Genomic DNA, 10,958 nt, shown 5'->3' on the forward strand with positions numbered 1-10,958 from the left:
AATAACAATTCAAAAAAAAATGTTCCAAAAAATTCAAAAAAAAATGTATATAAAAAAAAATTAGTTTACCTAACTCCCTGTCTATACTTGATAAATTTTTATTATGATAAACGTCTCCATTTATTAGTATTATTGCTTCGTTATGACAAAATTGTTAGTGCTTTTGCTAAGAAAACTTTGTCTTGAAAACAAATGTCATTTATTGTTATGATAAATATTTGTCAAGTATAGACAGGGGGTAAAAATATTTAAAATTTGTATTTTGAAGTATAAATTGGTGAAGGGTATATAAGAATATAGCACAGCCGAATATAGCTCTCTTACTTGTTCTAGATGTAATGGATAAAATGAGCCTCATCGCTGAACACAATTTTGCGATAAAAAGTGTTCATATCGATAACTGATTTTCAAAGTAAATTTAGAAAATTTGGTAGCGTTACTCAAGCGTCAATATATTCACAATGATTTGCCAGAGTATGCTAATCATCAGCCAAAAATATACTTTAAAAAAAGTATTTAACTTCAAAATTTAAAATATGCTCCTAAAATATAAAAAAATATGCAAAAATAGTTTGTTTTTGTTTAAAATTAAAAATTTTAAAAATAAAGTTCATAAGGGAGACATATTATATATTAATGGATAGAGGATTTTTTCTTATTTTCAAAAATGCATATAACTTTTGACAATTAAAAATTCATGGAATATTTTTTTTAAAAATATGACAAAAAATGGTTTTTATTGAATTTTTGCATAGATGCAAATTTTTCAAATTGAAATTAAATTTTTATTTATGAATAGTTTTTAGTGAAATTTCACATTTATGCTGAATTTTCCTTTTATTATTGAAAAATAAAAACAAATTTTGAAATTTATTATCAGGCATCCCTCAATTCCCAAAAAAATGTTAAAAAATCCCAAAAATGGAAATTTTTAGTTTTTTGGCTATAATATCCATACCAGGGTCGGGGTTAACGGAACCCTTTACAAAATAATTAAAAACATATTGGGCCATTTAAAATCGGTTACTATATTTTGATATCGAATATGCGATTTGAGAATTTGGCCCTAAAGTTGTATTTTACATAAAAAATAGTCGTTTTTTGAATGGACCTGGTCCTCTTGGTAGCAACAGTACTTTTTCCAAAAAAAATTATCGAAAAATCGCCTTTTTAAATTTTTTTAAATTCGATTGCATATAACTTTGGACTTTATCATTATTTTTAAAAAAAAATTTTCTATTTGACATATAAAAGTGTTGTTACTCCAATAAAGTAAAAGTAGAGAAAATCGGGAAATATTTGGTTGCGCTGTTATCAAAAAACTGGAGTAGGGTGGGTAAAAATGTTGCAAATTTTATTTTCAAATGCGAATATCTCCTAAGCTATAAGAGATCAGGTTTTATGTAGTGCTCGATGAGGTGATTCTATATGTGTAATTCTTTTGAAATCGGAAATAAGATCGATTTAAAAATATGCGATTTGAGAATTTTTGGTTTAAAGTTGAATTTTATATAAAAAATAGAAGTTTGTTGAATGGACCTGGTTCTCTCGATATCAACAATTTTCAAATTTTTTTTCACTTAAAATATTTGATTAAAAGTTTGATTAAAAGCTAACTTTTAATCAAATATTTTAAATGAAAAAAAATTTGAAAATTGTTGATATCGAGAGGACCAGGTCCATTCAAAAAACTTCTATTTTTTGAAGTATAAATTCCTCATACATCCTCTTAGAAAATTTTTTCGATAACTTAAAAAGAAAAAAGTACTTTTTTCCCAAAAAATTAGCGAAAAATCACCTTTTTAAAATTGTTTAAATTCGAATGCATATAACTTTGGACTTTATCATTATTTTTAAAATTTTTTTTTCTATTTGACATATATTATTTGCAAATTTTATTTTCAAATGCGAATATCTCCTAAACTGTAAGAGTTAAGGTTTTTTGTGGTGCTCGATGAGGAGATTCTATATGTGTAATTCTTTTGAAATCGGAACACAAACGAAGAAATAAGATCGTTTTAAAAATGTAACATACCCGAGGTGTCCTACTTTAAGGACCCTTGGTCGCTCCCCTGGTCGGCCCATGAGGTAAAATTTCAAAACTTAAACTCGACAACACTTCCCATTTGTGCATGGGAAATTTTATTCTCATCGGACTTATCGTTTAGAAGTTACATATTTAATTCCCTCTATTTTTTTCTATACCTATGCCATCCGTGAAATTCAGTCTGATTTATGCACCAGAGTCATGAAAAATTTATATTTCGAATGCGCAATATTATATTCCATATATAATGGTATCGATAGGCCTTTCAAATGAATAAAAAATGTCGATGATATCTCACACACACTTTATTTTATTTAAAGATAGGCATAGCTTAATGAAACACCCTTTAGTTATTAGAGATTTCTCATATATATACAACTTATATATTTATTTAAATAAAGTTTCCTTTTAGAAATATATTTTTAAATGTATTTATATTTATCTTTATTAATAATTTACTTATATGTTAATCTAAAGTTTTATATAAAAATATCTACTCCTCCTTTTATAAAATCAGATTCTAATATTTTTCCTTTCTACAACATCTTGCAGCTAACTTAAATGGCGACACCTTGGATTCTCCCAAAATAACAGACGATTCAACAAAGACCGCTAGCGAGGCCAGTAATGTTACTTCACCCGATAAACGTATAACCTTTACTCTAAGCTCCGATTCTTCACCCGAGGGCAGTCAATCGTTGTCACCCAAAAAATTCGATGCCATAGCCGAAGAAGAAAACACTAACACAGATGCTGAAGTAGATGAGGTGATATTGAGACCTCGCCTAATCGACAGACATCCACATCTTTTGCCCAGTGCAGCATTAGGTTCTACACCACGCAAAATCTTGCGCAGTGCTAAGAGTGTGCCACACTTTAATGTCCGTTCGGCAGCCAGTGAAACAGATATTTTCTCTATAACGGGCTCTGGTAATACCAGTATCAGCATGACACCCGAAGTACCATCCATATCGTTTAGTAATTTACCCAAAAATTACGAAGACACTCCCACCATTGAGAAGTATAGAGTGTCGCAGAGTTTATATTCCATACAGACGGCAAATGCGGCCAAACTTAATTCCCATGACTATTCTATGCCCAGATATTTCCGTAAATCGGCTATGATTTCCCAAAGTACCGAAATATTGTCAAGTGGTGCTGTTACGCCTACCAGCTCGTCATCGCGCGAAGATGTTCGTAGACCTGAGAAGGAGAAAAGCAAGCGTTTGCAAATGTTGAGAGGCGCTTTGCCACCACTTCTAATACACTCGGTTTCATTCCGTAAGACTAGAGATGAAAGCAAGCAAGTGGATTAAGGCCGATTTTTTTATTATTTCACATAATTTCTGCTTTGCATTGTACAGTTTTGGCCCATAACAGTATATTTTTTATTTTGTTTTAAAATGTAAATAAGTTTGTTAAATTTCTTTATTTATCCCTGATTTTAAGTAAATTATGTACTTATGCTTTTCTTTTTTTGCTTTTTGATAATAGTTTTAAGCTTATTTTTGAAAACACACAAAAGAAAATCCCAGTATTTAGAAAACACTTGTATATCATATGTTTATATTGTATATTTTAATAAAAAAATAATAATAAATTAATTTTAAATATTTAATAAAAAATCAAAAATATTATATTGTTTTTTTGTTAATAAAATGTAAGTATAAAAGTATTTAGCATTTAAATAAAATAAAATGAACAATTTAATAAAAAACTTAAATAAAAGATACAATAAAAATTAGTATTTTATTACCTAGTTATTGAATTATTTATTTAACGAACGTTGTTTTTTACAATTTGTGTTTTTGAATAGTTAAAATTGTTAATTTTTGTTAAATGGTAATTATTGTAGGAAAATCCGTTATTTTATTCAATTTAAATTAATTTACAATGCTGCCATCTACAAATCAATTGAGCCGCTTCATAAACAGTTTCATCTGGTAATACTGTACTTTGTTATTAAATGACGACATAAAGATGGCGCCACATTACTACCATCTAATAGAGTACATTGCTATACAACTCTCACAGTGGTAATGCAGGTTTGTGATAATGCCGTGTGTATTTTAAAAATAACGGAAACTGTTGTAAATAGTTAAGTAAATGTTGAGTATTTCTGTTCATAAAATTACGGTGTAACGAATGACAGTTTTGCGAATGCGAAATTTAAATAAAGTTCACAGTGACAGAAAAGATAGAATTTATTAGAAAATAAATTAATTTAATATTTTACTATAAATGTTTATAACTTAATACATCTGAAGGGGGCTCGAAAGAAATGTGTCTTAATGAAATTATATTTCGTTTATATTCCAGTCTTTAATATCGGTAAATGTTAAATTATTCAATGTAATGAAAATTTAACTTATATAAGCGGTATACAAATGATTGTACCTTGTTTGTGGTTCCAAAGCGGACCAAATGGTTGAAATCAAACCAGGAACGGGTAAAACAAAAGGGCTAAGCGATTAATTAATTTCTAGGCTTGAAATGGGACTATGTACAAAATGTTCTAAAACCTAAAGTTGTGCTTACCAACATCCCGTTTAAAAATTGTCTGTTAATGAAGTTATGAAAGAAATTAATCTGTAACTTCTAAACCGATAGTCCCATTTTAATAAAATTCTCCAAAGCTATAGAAGAGGTGTAGCTGAGTTTATGTGTTTAATTTGTACTTTAAACACTAAGCTGGGGCGGAGTCTCAATGCCCCAAATTGCTTAAACAAATATTTACATTTTAAAATTTAAATTATTTTTCCTACAATAGTCTGGATTTTTGTTAAAATCGGATATAAATATCTTCCGATTTTGTTCAAATATATATTTTTGAATTACCAACAAATCTATTAGTATTAGGAAAAAAATATTATTTTAAAATTGATACTAAGTCAAAAGTTATCAGCATTTAAATTTAAATAATTTTAAAAAGTAGTTTTTTCGTTAATTTTTTTTTCGAAAAAAGTACTTACATTAATGTTTAGTTATACAAAAAAGAAAAACAAAATAAATAATGTGTTTATACTTATCTCACAGGTAACATTTTGGGAAGTACTATAAAAATGTATGTATGCTAAATTTTCTCTGATCGCATAGCTGCTTTCAAATAACTGAAACTTTTTTGAATGTTCCTAGAGCCCGAGCCTCTAAAAAATTCCATTTTTGGGATTTTTAAAAAGTTTTTTTGGGAATTGTGGGATTGTCAAAAACAATTCATTAATTTAATTTTCACAAAACTTTTATCGCATTTTAAAATTCCCATATTTTTGAAAAAAGTCTTTTATCAATTTTTTAATTCTTAAAAATTTTATAAATTTTTGGAAAGAAGACACAATTTCCTACACGTTGATATATAATATGTATATCGCATATTTTCCCACGTCTCGGTAATGGATTCAAAATACATAACTCACAGTTATTTTTCTTCATCTCGCAGTGTTTTCCGATTTTTGGTAATGTAGTAAACGTCAATACAGTGCACAAAAACATATTGTTACGAAATTGTACTTGAATTCAAATATAACGATTTTAAGGGCTGATTTAAAAGTACCATAATGCTTTCAAATAACAGTGCTGTAATAGCAAACTGTAACTGTAACTGGGCATTATTAAATAAAAGCTTTCAGTTGATCGTAAGTTGGCAACTGTGTTATAAATAGTGGCAGAGGTTGCAGTCGTGAGTGAGTTTATCAGAGACGCTTTTCGAATAAACATCAACTGAGTTCTTTAAAGTGTGTTGTGTTTTTCAAGTAAATTCGTGTACATTATAAATTGTGTCTGTATTTCTTCGAATTTATAAACTTGTTTAAAAAAACATTGAGTGACTATTTAATTCTGCTGTTGTTGTACATTTTAAATAAATAAAGAGTTGTTACAATTTTTAAACTACTAAACGGCTTTTATTTGCAATCAAAAGTATCCGGTTTATTTAAAGGAAATAAACCAGCGTTTTGAAAAGGTTAAAACGTAACAATATTACAAAACCGCAAGATTCTGTAAATTTTCTGTTTGTTGTTGACTTTGAATCCATAAATTGGAATAGTGGAAATGATAAGATACACATATTATATATCAACATATAGGAAATTCTGTCTCCTTTTCAAAAATATATAAAATATTTAAAAATTAAAAAAATAGAAAAAAATGTAACTGATTTATTTAGAAAATTTTAATATTTAAAATGCTATAAAAGTTTTGTTTATGAATCGTTTTTGATAAAATTTTAAACTTATGTTGAAACTATTTAAAAATCCCAAAAATGGATTTTTAGATTTGTTACTTTGTTGACGGTACCGACGCACAGTGTGTTGAATGGTACCCAAAGTGGCGATTAATTCATAGATGCCGTAGTTTTAAAATATTATATTTTTTTATTTATGAGTTATTATAAGCACATAAAAACACAGCATTTTAGAAAAAAAAAGGTAAAAAAAATTATTTTTTTAACCCTTTAAGCGCATTATTGTTTTTTGGAAAAAAAGACCTTTTTTCACAATTTATGCTGTAACTTTGGAATGGAAAGCGATAAATCAATGAATAAAATTGGAAATTAAATCATACTTCATGTGCTACTAAAAAAATAAAATTATAAATTTATTATATGTATTTATATTAGTATAAATTTAATTTAAAATCCAATTTTTGTTTTACACTAAATTTTATAAATGTACAAATTTTTTTAAAAAATAGGGGCATACAAAAGAGATCTTAATTCGAGAAAATTTGGCTTAAATTTAAAATTTGGAGGAACTATATGTTTAGAAATCACAGATTTGTTACACTTTTTTCTGATCCTGTGCAATTTTTTTTAATCTTGTCTGATTTTAATAGCTTATATTAAAAATTTTTACTAGATCTTATGTTTTAATAGGTTTTGTTTTATTGCTTCTTATTAAAAAATTACAAGCTTTTTAATTTCAGCGTTTTTATTTTTCAAAATCCAAACAGTTGACAACAACTATTAACAGCTTTCATCCACATTCTGTTACAACCCTGCCGTACTGTTAACTAACTAAAAACAGACATGTTATATTTGCCAATAATGACAGATTAATTCCACATCTCTGTTACGATTAAACGTAGACGTGAATCTTGGTGTTGTTTTTTTGTGTTTGAAAATTTGATGCAAAAATCAACTTAAAAATGTGTAAATTTTACACAATCTTAAGCCGCAACATGTCCGCTTTCGTAGACAAGTGAAATTAAATGTAAGCCCAATAGTTTTAATTGAAAATTTTGCAAGTGAAAAAACAACAAAAAAAAGTGATTTTCTTACTGTCACGAACGAAGGGCCCCAAAAAAAATCCAACAAGAATATTTTTGGTGAAAAATCGAATTTGTAAAGAATGTAAAATAAAGAGTACTGGTGATAAAACATGTGTGTGAGTTTGTGTGTGAAGGTAGCATGAAAAAGGAATAAACAAAAACAAAGAGACAGCGCCTTTGTTATTTTTTTTTGTATTAAGTGTTTGTTTTTGTTTTGTTCTAAACTGCTAGAAAACAACATAAACTGGAGCATAAAATTGATTTGTTATTTTGTAGTTGCTGAAAGAAAGAAAAAAACAATATACCGGTTTTTTAAATACATATTTATCGTCTTTTTGCATTGATTTTCTTAATTTTTCGTTTAGTGTTTTGTGTGTGTGTTTATTTCAGTTTTGCAGCTTCTGGAGTTTTGCAGCTTCAGAGAAATGTGCAATTATGTGCAGAAAATGAGAGAGAGATAGCGGAATTGTTGCTCTCTTGTTTGGTTGAGTTCTTTTAAATAGATTCCAACACTATAGAGTTGCCAGTTATTTGTTTAACATTAAAATAGAGATATAGGTTTAGAATATCGTAATTTTATTAACTGAATAAATGAAGTGAAATTGAATTTGTAAAAATTCGGACATTTATTATAACAAATTTGCAAAAGTTAACAAATAAATAGGTGAGTTTTGTTAACTTTTGTTAAGAATATTCTTGAATTTAGCTTGATCGTAAATTACCATTATTTCTTTAATTGCTTTACATATCGTTACCTTAATATAGAAAGGCCCTAACTCTAGTTTTATTAAGTCGAGATTTGTTGGCTTAGTATGATATATCAGCGGACCATTTATCGAAATAAACGAAAATCTGGGCGTACCAAAAAAAAAAACTAGATAGGCCCTTTCTATATTAACTATGTAACTATATTGATTTTATTTAACTTTCGAATATATTTTCTTTTATATTAAAGTATTCTTTTGTTTATATTTTCAAAAACTTGAAATAAAAAACAGAAATTGAAAAAAAAAATTCAAGAAAAAAAGAACAATAACATTTTACAAAGGTGAGAGAAATTTATATGGCTTCAGTTACCGCCATTTGATTTAATTATTTTTGCGGATTTGGACAATCGAAGTACATCTGGATGTGTCGTCGAAGGAAATCCTGCATCAGAATCTGATGGTTGGGGTGACATGCCGTCAGGAACTATCTGGTCAGCCACACATTATGTTGACTGATTCGATTTTCGATTGTTTCTCTAAAGATCTCAACTTCTCTATTTCATTTACCCCCATTTTCTCAATATCTGGTTATCGTTTTTCGTAACGATAAACCTCCAATTAAATTTGTTGTATGAGAACTGTCAGTTTTTCGTCATGATAAAAAATAACCAGAGATTGAGAAAATTGATGTTAGATTGACATTCTATGTAAAATGTAAGAACATTTTACGAAAAAACATCGTAATTTTTAAATTTGTGAATGGCAAGAAAAAACAATATACAAATGACAATAAAATCCGGACCGCTTCATTTAATATTCATTTCTCTGAAAAGTGGAATCCGCATTAAAATCTGCAAGGTTGTGTTTCTAGACTTAGTAGTAAATAGTTATTCTCGCTATTCTTTTTGTGGGTGTAGATTTTCAATAGATGTTCTGTTTGTCTCTGGAGAGAACATTCATCGGTTACCTTTATATAGGTTCCTGAACATTAAAATTTTTGTTGAACCCTATAGTGTCGCTTGCGAATGCCGGTACCAACTTTCCCAGAATTGATGAGTTCAGAAGGTTATTTTGTAATTTCTTTCAAAAAGAAAAGCGTCAAGTGTATAGTAAAAAGGGTAAAAAAAATTACGAAACAATTAGTAAAAAGCGCCAAGAGAAAAAAGTATAATTTTAACAAAAAAATTTTGAAAATTTATTTTTTTGCTTTGCAAATAACACATTAAAAACGTGTAAAAAGGGTAACAAAATTGGCACTTAAAAAAGCAAAAAACTATAAGTATAAAAAGCAGGTTTAAATTTTTAATTAAATTGTTTATTTTATTATTAAACAAAGTAAACAAAATCTTAAAATAAAATAATTATTCATTAAAAATCAAAATTAGGATAACTTTTTATAGAAAAACAATTTCATTTTCAAATACATCTTTTTTATAATCAGCATCAAAACGATTTTAATGAAATACTCAGGGCGCAAATTGTCCCACTCGTAATCGAAATAAATTTCGAACGCAATCATAATTTTCTAAAAAATTAAAAGGGTAACGAGACCAAAAAAGCGTCATAAAATACCCGAAAAGCGTCAAAATGGCAACACTGCTCTAGCCTATATGCATTAAACACATTCAAGACAGCAGGCTACCAACTTCAATCTGTCAAAAATAAAATGCACACGTTTATATGGAGACGATTATTTTAACGACAGCACAGCTACACGGCCACACGACTACTCATGCCGATGTAGCCGAATTAGGCTAATTTCTATTTTTGTCAACTACAAAACAGAAATAGTGTTGCTAATATAATAAAAAAAAATGTAAATCAAATTAGTGCTTAAAAAAATATATTTTTTTACTTAATTAAGAGAAGTTTCTGATAACCATATTGAAATAAATTAATAACAAGTACATAATTGATTATAACCATATATATATTTTTACTCAAAATAATTGTTTCAATCTTAATTACTTTGGAATTTTGTACGGTTATTTTTTATTAAACTGAATTATAAATCAGCTGTTTAATTGTAGCTGTCGTCTTTAAAATAATTCAGTAGCTGACACACGACTACAACTGTAACCAGCAGAATTTGTGTTCGTGTAGTCGTGTAGCCTGTTGTCTTGAATGTGTTTAATGCAATATTTGCACTTGATCAAAGGCTGCGATACCTTTACTCCGATTTCTGTACATATGTAATTCTCACAGAGGCTGCCTGTTATAATGCAAAGATAAATTGTAATTACATTTTAATTTTAAATCAAATTTATTTAATTTAACATTAACTAGACCCAAAGTTTCTTGCGGAAATTTTCTGTTGATCAAAAAAATTGACCAAGTAAAATAAAATTAATATTAATTTCAAAACAATAAAATCATATTTTTTAAGTTATAACTAGGGTTTTTATCCCGGGAATTCCCGGTACAAATTTCCCGGGAATTTTGCCAATTTTTCACTAGCCGATTCCCGGGATTTTTAGTCGGGAATCCCGTGAATTAAAAACTGGCGAAAATACAAAGAAAACAAGTTAGAACTCTGTTTTTTTTTCACCAAAAAACCGTGAAATGTGTTTTTACCGTTTTTTGCTTATATGTCGGCAATAATAGACCGCATATTAATATTATTTATATGGGGCTTTTCGTATGAAAATTTAAAAACAGAATTAATTTTTTATAGAATTTATTTCTTATTGAATCATTCTAATTTCTTAAAATTTCTTCTTCAAATCCATAACAAAATAACTTCAAAAATGTATGAAATGAAATTTTTCTTCAATTCAAATCTATTGCAAAAAGGTTTATATTATTTTTTCAATTAATTTTGTAAATGATAAAAACAAAACTGAATCAAGAAAAAGATTTTAACTCAATTTGAATTAACCAAAATTTAATCATTCAAACTTTGAATAAATTCTCTTATTAATTAAATACAAAATTAATGT

General features: G+C 27.7%; 1 protein-coding gene across 1 annotated transcript in view; it reads left to right on the forward strand.

Annotated features, from left to right (window-relative positions):
• Positions 1-3,679, forward strand: part of LOC135951566 (uncharacterized) — a 32,527-nt gene extending 28,848 nt beyond the window's left edge. Inside the window, exon 5 of the mRNA XM_065501239.1 lies at positions 2,600-3,679. Within this exon, the coding sequence (XP_065357311.1) occupies positions 2,600-3,363 (764 nt within the window). The 3' untranslated portion in view covers positions 3,364-3,679. The remainder of the gene's footprint in view (positions 1-2,599) is intronic.
• The last annotated feature ends 7,279 nt before the right edge of the window (positions 3,680-10,958 follow it).

Source organism: Calliphora vicina, chromosome 2 (assembly GCF_958450345.1).
Source record: "Calliphora vicina chromosome 2, idCalVici1.1, whole genome shotgun sequence".
Classification (NCBI taxonomy): Eukaryota; Metazoa; Arthropoda; class Insecta; order Diptera; family Calliphoridae; genus Calliphora; species Calliphora vicina.